Source organism: Lingula anatina, chromosome 10 (assembly GCF_051362555.1).
Source record: "Lingula anatina isolate TDL-2025a chromosome 10, LinAna3.0, whole genome shotgun sequence".
Lineage (NCBI taxonomy): Eukaryota > Metazoa > Brachiopoda > Lingulata > Lingulida > Lingulidae > Lingula > Lingula anatina.
The window spans coordinates 13,262,516-13,276,154 of record NC_141776.1 but is presented as its reverse complement, the minus strand read 5'-3'; the positions used below and the strand labels follow the sequence as shown (position 1 = coordinate 13,276,154).

The following is a 13,639-nucleotide window of genomic DNA, read 5'->3' as shown; positions in this document are numbered from 1 at the left end:
GAATTCAAAATCTACACATATTTATCAAAAGTGTGAGCAAGTCTTAAATACACCCATCTCCCTGAAACGAATTTAATTTGGCATAGAATCAAACAGACAAACATGACAGAGATCTCTGCTATAATATCCACGACAGCAACTGACCTATTCAAAGGTAAAATTGCCCTCTCCTCGCCATGTGTGTCATCACACTCTTGTATATACTCCCTCAATAACGTCATAACCCGGATGATCCGCGTGGACTCCTGGTCCACCTTGAGGCTGTCCTTGTCCTTCTGCAGCGCCGTCACCGTGTCATACATGGCCTTCATCCTGTCTCGACAAATAGACAGGAAGTCCTCGTGGATCGCCAGCTGGCTAGACTGGAGGTGAGGACCTAGGTTTGTGTAGACTTCCCTCATCAGGGCTACGGCTTTCTCTGCTACTTCTTCACTGCCATATATTACTACCTGTAGCGTAATGGAATGCTGTCTATTAGTGATGAAATATTATTAAATTTATAAAATAATACTACATTTCACATTGTTGTGTTTAAGTGATGTTGCCCACTGAGTAAATCTTGCTACTTAAACATTGCTATAAACATATATTTTCTATCAGGTCCTGTTATTTTCAATAAGATGTTTTAGGCATTAATTTATTAACTTTCCTTAAATGTTTCTGAAAGTTTCATCTCCTAATTTTGAGGGTAATCAATTTAGATTCCTCACCCTCCATAAATAATCCAGTCCTATTAACTCTATGTCGTCCATCACATAACCTCCGCGACGTTTGGCCATTAGCTTAGACTCTTTGGCATTGACCGCTTTGAAGAACCTATCAAAACAACTGGAAGACAATTCCCAAAAGGAATTAAGTTAAAAAGTTGCACAATTGTATAAAATTGACATTTTTCACTCACAAGTTAACTGGCTCATCATTAAATGAAGAGACTGAGACATATTTTAAATTTTCTCAATACTATGTTAATCTTTCAAATAACATGATGTAATATTTTGCAGGTTGGGTAAACAACACTAAAGGCCTAACCACATTTTTTTATTTTTCTTTTTTTTTCTGGGTTTGTACTATTGCCCTTGCATTAACAATGTATTAAAATCTTAATTATGTCATAATTCTGTTTTTGAATTATAAAGAAGCACTGTCAGCACTTACTTCATTCCATTCTCTGTAAGTAGTGGGGGCTCTAACTGAAGTATATTGTTCTCAAAAAAATCTTTGGTGATTTCTGGGTCAAGGTCTGGCTCCTCCCCCATTAACTAGAATTATATCAAATGTACAGTCAACATTACAACTGAGAATGTATTGTAACATCTGCATCAAATACACATATATGTGGTTATGTGTTTACTTCAAAGAGTTCTGATCAAATCTTTTTTAAATGCAAATGGAATATTTTTCACATTTTGGCACTTGAAATATAAGGTTGCTTTTTTTTTAAATTTGGTATTATAATAATCATCTACAACTGTTTAGTGTATTATCTGAAAAATACACCTACCTTAGAAAACCACTTGAAGCAGGCTTCTCTATCACTAAGATATATGGCATTCTCTGCTAAGCAGGTCCAGATCTGCTTGGCCTGAGGCTCACACAGCCACAGCTGCCCATCTTTTAACAAAAACCTGCAACAGAAAACAGAACACATTGAAATCCTACTTCCGTGTGCATGCATATGTGCGTACGTGTGTCTGTACATGGGTGTATGGATGCGTGCTACCCCCACCCCTACCAATTTTTCGTGTCACACAATAAGTAGCATCCCTTTAATGTTACTGTGATCTTGGTTTGCAATCATGCAGGGGATATTGTTGCCATTACCTTAAAAACTTGAGCCTTTCTTGTACTTGCTGTATATGATTAAAACGTCCATCTGGTAATATATCTTCAGGTTGAATTTCTGGGTGCTCTGTGAAAAAAATAATAATAAAATGAAAATTTACACAATGATTTGTAACCTATCATTGTCTTAGAGATTGATCTGATTACATCTAATTGTTCACAAATAAACTACAACTGAGTGCAGTAACTTACCTTTAGCATAAACCCTGGCCTTCTTCATATACAAAGTGAGGTTCTGTGCCACCAGCATTACTATGGAGTGAGTGTTCTGGAGTTGGCCTATCACATTGTTCCTGTAGAAGACATGTGGCGTCCTCTGTGGGTGAGTGAAATTCTGGGGTTGCTGTGAAAGGAAGATGATATACAAGTTATTAATGAGCTCTCTAAAGGTCGATTAAACATTTATTTTTATGCCCTTATTTCTCAAAAAAATAAAATAAAAATAAAATAAACAAGATGGATTTTAGTTTACTTCAGTAAATTTATATTATAGCATCAGAAAAAATCTATAATGTGCAACATACTAGTTTAGGAAAAATTTACATCATTAGCAGGTCCAATGTGTGACCCAGGAATCAAAATGTTCTCATCTAATGCAATACACACACAAAACTATACACACCTCTGTAAACAACTGACAAATCTCCCTGATCTGCTTCAAGGCAGGGAGCACCCACTTATCATTCCTCAGCTCATCCACAAAGGCCGTGATCCACTGCATCTTCTGTGCATCTCTGTCCTGCGAGCAGCTATAGTCTAGGATCTTGATGTGGGCATTCAGGGCCTGGTCCATGATGTCCGTGGGGACATCCTCGCTGTGGGCCAGGTTCCAGAGGAGGCCAAGCACCTTGTTTGCCATGACACCCTCTTTATCGTCCTCTGCCAGACGACGGATCAACTCCAGCAGCTTTTCTCTTTGTTTCTTGGAGGCGTGTGCCCAGCTCCCCTAGAAAGGTACGGTGTATGTGATGAGACAAGTTGTGAAACATTTTGTAAATACAAATGGGGCACATCAATTGCTTTAAGTTAAACCAGTGACAAACAGTGATGGCATAATTTCAAAATATTTTTTCACTTTTTCCTTTTGCTAAAGTAAATGAACCTTAACATTTGGCTTAACTATGCCAGTTTGAGTCTACAAAAATTCAAACCCATATGTTATTTTTTTCCCCACAAATCAAATGTCTGAACCCGCAAATCCATCCCCGCACGGCACAGTACCAACTGTGAAAGTCGAGGGTGGGTGAAGAATTCACTTTTCTCTCTGATGAACTAAAACCATACATTTATTCTTCGAAATGCATAGGGAACGTCATCAGTGTGATATAATCAAAATTATCCAAAAAGAAATAAAGCAGAAAATACTCTTCAACAAAACTAAAAGGTGCTCAGACTAACAGCTCTTCTGGATTCAATATTTCAAAACCCCTCTGACAAGATATTCTCTCCATCTTAACACAGAGTTGACACTCACCTGAAAGCACTCAAACAGATGGTCCAACTGGTCAGGGGAGAAATCCCAGGCTAACTTGGCCAGTAAGTCGTGGACATTCTTCACTATGGCATCATGTTTGCCAGCCTGGAATATGATGTTGTACAAGTTGGAGTACAAATTTAAATTTTGCGGCATGAGAAAATAAATAATGTAATCATACAGAATAATGTAGAAAAGTTGGGATAAATGTTGAGAACAAGGCCATGTTTTTTTCCTGTATTTTATTCTTATTCATTTTTGGAACAACTTCAACCTTTTGGTTGCTATGTTTTATTAAACTTATCATATCATTATTACTATACCTGTGCCTCCCACAACTTGTCCAAGTCCTCCAGCGTCAAGGCTTTCTCTTTGATCATGAAGCGAAGAATCTTCTCCAGTTTCTCCACATACTGGGGCTGGTGCAGGCTGTCCCTCAACACTATGTCTAAAACTTTGTTCTCCTGAATCCACTCCTAGAAAATAAAACAACAAAAATATATAGTTTAGACTAAAGTTATAGCACAGAAGGACACTTGCCAAATTAAAGATGAGAAATACAGCAGTGAAGTTAAATATTTTTGATAGGATAAAAAAGGATGTATGAACCCGCAAATCCAGCCCTGCATGGCACAGTACCAACTGTGAAAGACGGGGGTGGGTGAAGAATTCACTTTTCTCTCTGATGAACTAAAACCATACATTTATTCTTAGAAATGCACAGGGAACGTCATCAGTATAACCCTCTCAGTTTTTTACTGACACAGTTAACGAAGACTGGCAACTTGGGGTCTTAGGCCCCATTCAGAATAGGGGACTAACTAGTCCTAGGGTCAGATATGTCTGACCAATTTGAATACTTCCCCACGGGATATCTATTCAGTGTCTATAAGCGGATAAGACGGCAACCTTTGTAGTGGGTTGCCATACTTGACACTTGGACTAGTTAGTCCCCTATTCTGAATGGGGCCTAAGACCCCAAGTCAAAACACTGCCCAAATTGTATCAACTTTTGACTACTATTTCTCTGCTCCTAATGTACTGATGCTGTCACAGCTATCCATCTTACCGCCATCTTTTCTGCTGTGAGCCACTCGTCCTCCTCCATCTGAGCATGGCGGTGTGTGTAGTAGGATACGCTAGTGATCACCTTGTTCACTTCATTCAGAGCATTCATCTTGCCATTGAAAGACGAGATCTGCAGCAACCTGGAACAAGTTTCAATACTCGTGTTTTTTTCATGAAAATTCACCTTGTCATTGACAGATGAATTCTGAAAACACCTGTAAGCAATTCTAATATGTATATGATTACCAAAATACTTCTTGCTGATAATATGATCTGCAGCAACATGGAAGTCACAACAAAAGTTTCATTTATTTCTCAGTATCTGACTTAAAAAAAATCTCAGTTGAAAAAATCTAATCCACCTCCAGACATTACAGAGTGCAAAATGCATTGCTGACCTCGTAAAGTGCTAAGAAAAAAATTCAATTTGCGTGTATGTCAGCAAAGGAAAAAGTTCATCTTACCTTAGTATCATTTTTAACCTGAAAATCTCTAGATTTTTGACAGTTTCTTCCTGGTTGGGAATCCTGGACATGAGACACTTCAAAGCCTTGATAATCCCTGACAAAGCATCATTTTTGGCTTCTGATTTAGATTCCTTTTTCAATTCTTCATCTGTTAGATTTTCTAAGAACTTTGGGACAATTTCCTGTGTAATGAGGAAAGTAAGTCACTAAAAGATAAGACTACTTTCTTGCATTCATGTTGACATCTACCTTCAGATAGAACTACATAATACAAGAATTCCAGTGGTGAGTAAAATATTCACCAAAAGCTAACAGTATTCAAATTCCAATGGTAATTTTTCCTTTATTTCACTTTAAAATTTTGTTTTTCCTTCTAGTATGACACATGAAAAATATTATGTTCAACAAAACCAGATAAACAAAATGCTACACGACACTAATGTAAATGTACTTGCAACATGGTTCTTGTAATGTTAAACTGGAATGCATTAAATGTCTGCCACTTACCACAACAGGCATGAAATACTTCTCTACTGTCTGTGGGGTGAGGACTTCAAAACACAGTCCAAATGGCCTGGAAAAGATTGACATATAGACATGAAAGAAGCTTGTATTCATTTGTGAAAATTGAAAGATTGTATGTAAGCTGGTTAAAAAGGGCAGTTGACCCCCCCCCCCCCTTCTCCCTGAAGGAGAAGTGTGTTAGGTATGACAGTGTGTACATGGAACATAGTTTTAAAGGACTGTGGAAGGTGTAACAGTGTGTTAGAGAAGCAGTACCTCAGAAATCAATCTGATAGGTGTCACCATGTGTTTGGTGTCTCTGTATTGGAAATAATGATGGTACACGAAACATGGCAATGTTAAGGTCAAAACTTACCTTATCAAAGCAGCAATCACAGGTACTGTCAGTTGAGGACCTTTAGTAAATCTATCTAGCAGGATTTGAAATCCATTCAACTGCCCAAATTTGTTGACCAGATCAACCAACCAGCCCTGAAGGCAAGAACATATGGGTGCATCAAATCAACAGGAATCATCATATTACGAACACAATGCTTTCAAAAAATCTGGGTTCACTTTAACATTTGACAAAAATGAAAATGTAAAATGATTTTCTGTTGTCACCAAATCTAGCAAAAATAGAGTACAAAGGCAATTTTGCTTAAAAAAGCCTACTATTTCGCTTCAAGTAATTTCCTCCTAAAGACAGCACAGTAAATATAAAACCTTATAACAAAATGGCTCCAAATATCAGACACTGTGGGGAATTCCATACATAACATGCTTTGAGTATTCACTGCTACATTCCATCATTCACACCTTACTTCTATCAACAAGTGACCCACAAAATGTCATCAATATTTCATCTGAAGCAATACATATAAGCCTCCTTAACTTACCCTGGGAGTTCTTGGATCTGGAGGCCTAGCATACAGCTCATCCTCAGCTGGTGTGGACCCAGCAGGAACTGACTCAGATTGTCTTGTGCTGTTATACACATGAAACCTATAACAGAGAACGCAGCAGGGGTATTAATATGTATCTATATTTTATATTTAGATAATCATACCTGGACGTCTTAAAGTATTTTAGTTCATCTCATTTTAGCTCATCTTATATATCCATTTACTATATTTTATTTTTTTTGACTTTGTATTATCAGTTTGGCAATATCCAACACATGAAAACACACTACATAAAACATTGCCACTTACTTAGAAGTAGGGTTCAGAGCCATGGCTAGTAGCTCTAAGAGAGGGAACCAGTCCTGTGCCAGTTTGCTAACACACAGCTCAACCAGACGCTCCGAGTTCTTCATGATGCATTTCTGGAACAAAAATATTTAAATAATGCAAACATAGTCAATCCAAACAGGAAAACCAACATCCTTATTTGATTCCAAGATGCATTTTTTTTCTTGGAAGTCAAAATTGGCAGTTGTTCTTATGCAGGATATTGTCACTGATTTCTATCTGTCTGACATTTAACTGGTAAAAAACAACAGGATGCTTTCATAATATAGTCACTGATCCATTACTTACTTCTTTTTAACCTTGTTTGTTTAGTGAAAAAGGGAAAATCAATATATTTTCAAAATCAATATATCAATCAAGAAAAAAACAAAGAAAAATTCCCTGGAATGCTGAGAGACAGCTGCACAGACTAACAAACATCCTATTACTGAAGCCTAACTCACATGTATTTCATATTTCCATCCACTGACAGCGTCATCAGTGAGGATCTTGGTGAAAGAGATGGTCAGGCCTTCCCTGAAGAACCTCTGGCAGGCCTCGCTTCTCGTGTCCAGCTCCTTCTTGCACAGGTCCAAGGCAGCCTCCAAGAGGACCTCCAGCTCCCCCTTGGGCAGGACGGGTACCACCCAGCGCGGACGATTGATCATCTCATCCAGGCGGGCCAGCTCAGCTATTGGGAAGTCGGGCTCCTCTCCCTCTGCCAGCTCAACTGGGGCATCCCCATTCCCTGTTTCATCATGCTGGTGGAAATATAAACAGGACAATTAGCAAAGACCAAAATTATTATAAATATATAATGGTATAATTTGAACATAACCATTCTTGAGCCTCACATGCATTTGAAGCCATGTGCCATCATAGATAGTTTGATGCAAAACTAATATTTGCTATCCATATATTGCTTAGCAAGAATTGCGTCTTTAACTTTGGTTATGCTGTCAGACTCAGGCAACAGCAACATGAAAAGAGAACCTTCTACATGTTAGCATAAAATACTCCCAACACTTTAACCCAAAGCTATTTTAAAAAGATCTCCACACTAAGAGAAAACTAGGAAGGTTTTATTGCCTAAGGCAACCATTAAAATTGGTTATTTTGAATGAAACAGGATGTGATACAAAAAAATAAGACTCGATGCAATTCAAGCAGTGACAATCTATTAATATTGAATAACTACAACATACCCCAGCAAAAGCTGTGTACATTCATTCAGTTTTTCTTATCACTTATGGAAAAGCCAAGCTAAGATTATCACTCAGTAACAGCTTATTGCATATCAGAGATACGTCAGATTTCAAAATTACATGAATCCTAGCTCTACATCCATTATCTTCAACGCAAATTATACCCTGCTATTGTTCTGCATCCACTTTTCAATCAATACTTATATTTCAAACAGCAATGCCAGCAATTTCTGCCAAGATCTAAGAAAGAACATTCCACTTTAAAAAGATGTTCTTTCATTTAGAGGAAATCTGCCATCCTTGTTAAAAAAAAGGTTAATTTTAAGGACTTTTTATTTGTTATTATTAATAAATTGTATGTTAATATATAAAACATAGGCAGGTGACAAAAAATATACAGATGTAGATGTGTCCATTTTCTAACATACAGTAGACTTTGCTGAACCTTTTTTGAACACTAAGATCTGACATTTTGTCCGAGTTACTTAGATACTAGAGTAAGGCAAGGCACAACCTTTCAGCTAATAGAAAAAAAAATTCCATTCCATTAGATCGGCCTAAGATAAATGATAATTTGAGTTCGAAGGAAACGAGTCAATACTGAATCCACCTGACAACAGAGTTATATCCCTGAGTATACTTCCTTATTCTGACCTTCACCACAATGTCTAGACATTCATTATATAAGGGTGCCCCTCCCCTCACCTTTAAATCAGAGGGCAAAGACCGCATTCAGATTCATACATCATACAAGCTGGGTCGGTCCAACTCTGCAGCGGATTCCTGCTTAAGTGAAATTGTGGAATTAGCTTAACTGTCTGACATACCTACCTGAGCAGGTAGGGATGTAATTAACTATAGTGAGCTGATTAAGCTGATTCTACTGATTGCACTTTATGGGCAATTATCCCATAGAGTTGGACAGACCCAGTTAGTAAAATGTGTGCACCTCAATGCGGTCATAGTCTCTGCACTCTTCCTAAGAACTATTCTTAATGTCAACCTTCAACTGTTCACAAAGACATGCACATAAACAAGCATAATAACATCTAATATATGATGACAATTCTACATTAGACAGCTGTTGTAATACTCAAGTAGGATTATGAAGGACTGACAGCAGATTATAATAATTTGTTTGTGTTCAGATCATTACAAGAGCACATCATTTTATAGTTCCATGCACAGCAATTAAACCCATGAAAAGAAGTTTCTCTGATATTGAAAGCTGGAAAGATAAAAGATTCATATGGAAGCATGAAAACTGCCAGTGGAAAAAGAGAGGGTTAAGGCAGCTTCACTGCACATCATATAATATCCCCACTACTTCTAGCTCTACTTGCTAGTGGTACAATAACTATGATGCCAACAAAGTGGACAGTTTGACTAGATTATAGTTCCCTTTGGGGGACAAAATATCCATTACTATAATGAGGTCTAATAATTCAACAAAATCAAACTGCCATAAGTCTCAAGATAACCACTTGTGCAGCACACATCAATGGCTTCTGTACAGATAAAAGCAGCAGAATACTCAACCCCTGTTGGATAGATTATGGTAACTACTGCAAATTTTCAAATGCTTCACTTTTTTTTTTATTTTCTATTTTTTTCTCAATTTATCATTATCAGACAGTGACAATGACAGAAATCTACTATTTGAGATGAAACCAACTCTATCTTCAAAACTCATGAATCTTTTACTATTAACAAAACATTTTGGGGAAATTATTCATTCACGCTGTTTGAATTTATTGAATAATTACCATACCGCAGTATATTAACAGTAACCAAATGTGTCCCTGATTGATCACTAACCATAAAACTGGGGAACCATGCAATAAATGAAACCACTTTTATTCTCATGGACTGTGATGCTTTACTGTCTATTTTACAAGACAATTTGAAACTTGAGTTGTGTTCAGAATTGTCTAAGCGCATTCAGCTAAGTAATCTGAAAACAGAGGCCCCACTTGACTCCTGTTAGATTTTCAATAAACCAGACTGTTATAAAAACAGGACACCAGGCAGCAGACACAACCCTGGAAATGGCATAATACTGTAGTAAACAGCAATGACAAAAATAAGTAGCTTGTAGGAGCACAGGCTTTCTTGTCTATGGGTAATTTTTGCCCAGGGTTTACCACTTACTTGTAATGAGTGTTTTTCAGTGCATTATTTCAAAACACAGATATGCCAGGGAGTAGCCTTGGATAACATCATTGGACAAACTGGACTGGTTAAAGCGTTCTAACAACATATAAATTTCCTTAAACCCTAAACCCAGGTGGAGGATAGCTGTCCATTATCACCACATTATTCAACCAAGGTGAACAGATATATGTACTTCCAACCTGCAAACATCTCTTTTTCCAAATGACCAAGGATTAAGGGAATATTATAATGACCAACACACATGCAAAAGGCCATTCAGAACAGATGATCCACTGACTAACTGATCCGCCGACTAAATACGGCCGATCAAACTTCAAAGAAGCACTGCTTAATCCTCTGACAGTCTCCCCGCCACCACACGCGCCATAAACAGGATTAAATCTCAGCTCCGAGGTTTAACTGCAGCACGTGTGGAGACAGGGATGCCATCATCGAATTAGTCGGCACTGCTTTTAAGTTAGTCGGCCATATTTATAATTTAGTCCACAGATCTGTTAGTCCGCAGATCAACCTGTTTTGAATGGCCTCCAATGCATGCACAGCAAAGACTGGGGCGCCAAAGTACAATATTGCTGGCACTGCAGCCAACAGATAATCACTAGTCCCAACAGATTAATGCATTCACAGTTTGATTCATCCCCTTTATAAAACATGCCACACAATTATCTGGAGCTTTTCCTTTCTGATGATATACAAAATGGGTGTAAAAACTTGAAGCTAAAAGCCTCAAACGACAACATGTAACATATGCTCTCTATAGATTCTGGTCGCCTGCCAGTACGGCAATTACTCTTAAATTTTGAATATATCAATTAATCCAATATTTCAAATTTATCAATTTTAGCTTTAAAACAAAAAAAGAACACTTCTTAACTTGACTTAAACTCATCATCCAAAATCTTAACTTAAAGGCAATGTTTTTAAAGATGGAACCAACAAAACAAGAATTAAGATAGGTCAATTAATCCATTTAATTCAAATTCAGTGAGCATTTACCGTAATCTAAGTGTTTAACCTCTTAATTCAATTTCAAACCCAATACCAGGAAAGCACAGAGTTCTGTACAGCATAGTTTGCAAGCAACAAAGATCTATATTTACACAAATGTTTTCACTGGATATAAAATAAGAGTAGAGATCTGAATGCAAAATGAGCAAGGCACATGTTTTCCTGAAAAGGCACTTTGCAGAGTAATGGCAATTAAGGTGATAACATCATTAATATTGCAAAGGTGCAGTTACATTTACATTGCTCGTATATCAGCCCTCTTATGTTATTTTTTCCACTTTTTTTTCAGTAAGAAAAAAAAAACTTGGCCTGTCTCACCCTTCTCTATTACTGAGCAGAGGATAAAACTAACTGAAAAAGAATACAAATTTGTTGCCTGTGGTGTGCTAGGCTCAATCAGACAGGTTAAAAAAAAAAAAGGACCAACATATCTGCAATGTGAATGCAACATTACACAAACTTCAATGTAAACACAACATTACACAAACCAGAATATCTCACCAATTACACAAAAAGTGCACATGATATAAATACAAGAGTGTAGCAGACTGAACTATAATAAGCTAGTGACTAAGCTGAGCTGACATCACTCAGTTTGTGTTTCACTGTTCATGGCTAATATGCACGAAGCTTCAGGAAACAAGAATAAAAACCAAACCAAATTTCGGTACACACTGAGAAAGTCTGAAGTGATTAAAAAAAAAAAAAAAACTGAAACATTTATGTTCTAAAAAAATTATTATCATCACCATCATCATCATTGACGGTAATGACCGATGTAGCTTTTGTACAGAAGGCACTTTTTCTACATCCAAGACTTTTTTCAAATCAGGCAACATTCTTTACTGAGTTGGTCCACTTTGACGGATTTAACTTCACGGCCTGTATATTCCATAAGAAAGCCACATAAATAGGTTCAACATGGCCAACTGATAATAGATCTTTACAGAAGGAAGCAAGCAAACTTGTGGACAACCGTTGAAAGGGAGTTAAGCCTTCTATAGTGTATTCATATGTACAGCAAGAACCTGTCAAGGTGGACCAGTCCAGTATGAAGAGGGCCTAAGGGCGTATTCCCAGAGCTTTTATATCGATCTATCCCCGCAGGGAGTCTCACTAGATTACTGTCAGATAAATGTCCATGTCCATGCCGCCTACTACAAGCTGTAAGGGGATAATTAACTTTCGTGCCCGCTCGGCTGACAGCTATTTAGCGTGAACCCCCAGGGAGTTAGGTCGATCTAAAGTAGATCGATCTAATCTCTGGGAATGGGGTCTAAGACAGCGTTCCCATAACCCTATTGTACTAGTTGGATTGATGCAACTCATCAGGGATCCTTGCTAAATTGAGTTCAGTTTAAGTGGCTTAAACATCTGGCACACCCCTTTGTAATTTAATGTACTGTGGTAGAGTCAGGGAAAACTTTGTGGTCCAGTATGTAGTTCATGTTGCTTTGCGAGGGGGCATGCCAGACAAGTAAGCTAATTACATTGATTGCACCCTTAGCAAGAATCCCCACTGACATAGATCCATCCTGCTCGTATGATAGGGTTATAGGAATGCAGTCTCATTGTCAGCCAATCACACCCACCTCTACAGGCTGTTGTGCACCAGGTTTCTCTGTCTCTTCAGTATCCTGTTGTTGTTGCTGCTGCTGTTGCTGCTGCTGCTGTTCCTGCTGCTGTTGGTTGTTACCAGACTGTCCATCAGTGCTTCCTTGTTGTGGCTGCTGCTGCTGTTGTTGCTGCTGCATGCTACCATCCTGTGCCATGTCTGCCACTGTTAATGTTGTTTGAGACACTGTGCGTGTGTGTATTCTACTGTAGCTTCTATGTATCTATCTGTGGCACCCTGAAACTGTATATTTGGCTGGGTAATTCAAGGTTTCACACAATAGCAAATCCATGTTTTACATGCAGCAATCTGGCAAAAATGCATAGAACTTCAACAATATGTGACAATAAAAACACAATATGTTGGCTAGCTGAACAATAACAAGCATGTGTGAGTGAATGAGTGAGTGAGTGAACATTTAGCTAGACTAAAATCAAAATGACACTCAGTAGTATATTAAACTCTTCTTCGCCAGTCAGTGACAATCTGAAACAATAAGCAATCTGAATTACAATTCCAAGGTCGGTCTGGCTGTTTGTTTTGTCCTTCACATTCTTAAAAGTATCCTGAAATGACTCTGTAAATACTGACAAATATATTATTCATGAATGCTGAAATATCAGCTTCTATTTTTATCCACACTCAGGATATCTATGGGTCTCATGTGAAGAGCCCTGGAAAAATGTCTCAGCTAGTGTGTTGGATTGTTCATACTGTTCTCATGTCAGTTTTTATCTGGCCTAGGTGTACAGAATGATGGAGAATAAATTAACACTTGAAGTTAGGCCACGTGAGGCAGAATTCATTTAGACAAACTTTACCAGTGATTAGCATTGTAATTTGTTGATCTATTTAAAAAGTTAACATAACACAGGACAATTAAGTCATGCACAATAATCACCTACACATACACTTCAAGAAGTAAAATTTCTATATCATCTACCTCCATTGGATTTCAGATAAGAAAATGAAAGTTACCAGCCGTTTTGGTTTTGCAGAAAGGGGTTGGGCTGAAAGCCAATTTATTCTGCATTTGATAAGCTGATATG

General features: G+C 37.7%; 1 protein-coding gene and 2 non-coding genes across 3 annotated transcripts in view; all 3 read right to left on the bottom strand.

The window, feature by feature from the left end:
* The window catches only part of LOC106167660 (ubiquitin carboxyl-terminal hydrolase 9X-like), a 45,935-nt gene that overhangs the window by 31,780 nt on the left and 516 nt on the right, over positions 1-13,639 (bottom strand). The window contains exons 2-18 of the mRNA XM_086996676.1: positions 12,568-12,833; positions 7,052-7,348; positions 6,570-6,682; positions 6,255-6,360; positions 5,732-5,847; positions 5,359-5,425; positions 4,849-5,033; positions 4,386-4,524; positions 3,640-3,792; positions 3,317-3,421; positions 2,465-2,788; positions 2,035-2,185; positions 1,822-1,909; positions 1,502-1,625; positions 1,156-1,259; positions 711-828; positions 145-449 (exon numbers count right to left, since the gene is read on the bottom strand). Coding sequence (XP_086852802.1) covers positions 145-449; positions 711-828; positions 1,156-1,259; positions 1,502-1,625; positions 1,822-1,909; positions 2,035-2,185; positions 2,465-2,788; positions 3,317-3,421; positions 3,640-3,792; positions 4,386-4,524; positions 4,849-5,033; positions 5,359-5,425; positions 5,732-5,847; positions 6,255-6,360; positions 6,570-6,682; positions 7,052-7,348; positions 12,568-12,747 — 2,675 coding nt within the window. The 5' untranslated portion in view covers positions 12,748-12,833. The remainder of the gene's footprint in view (positions 1-144; positions 450-710; positions 829-1,155; positions 1,260-1,501; positions 1,626-1,821; positions 1,910-2,034; positions 2,186-2,464; positions 2,789-3,316; positions 3,422-3,639; positions 3,793-4,385; positions 4,525-4,848; positions 5,034-5,358; positions 5,426-5,731; positions 5,848-6,254; positions 6,361-6,569; positions 6,683-7,051; positions 7,349-12,567; positions 12,834-13,639) is intronic.
* LOC112042321 (small nucleolar RNA SNORA79) lies at positions 3,022-3,160 on the bottom strand. The gene has a single exon (XR_002886474.2). It is a non-coding gene; the product is annotated as a small nucleolar RNA SNORA79 (small nucleolar RNA).
* LOC112041777 (small nucleolar RNA SNORA79) lies at positions 3,914-4,052 on the bottom strand. Its single transcript, XR_002886342.1, has one exon. It is a non-coding gene; the product is annotated as a small nucleolar RNA SNORA79 (small nucleolar RNA).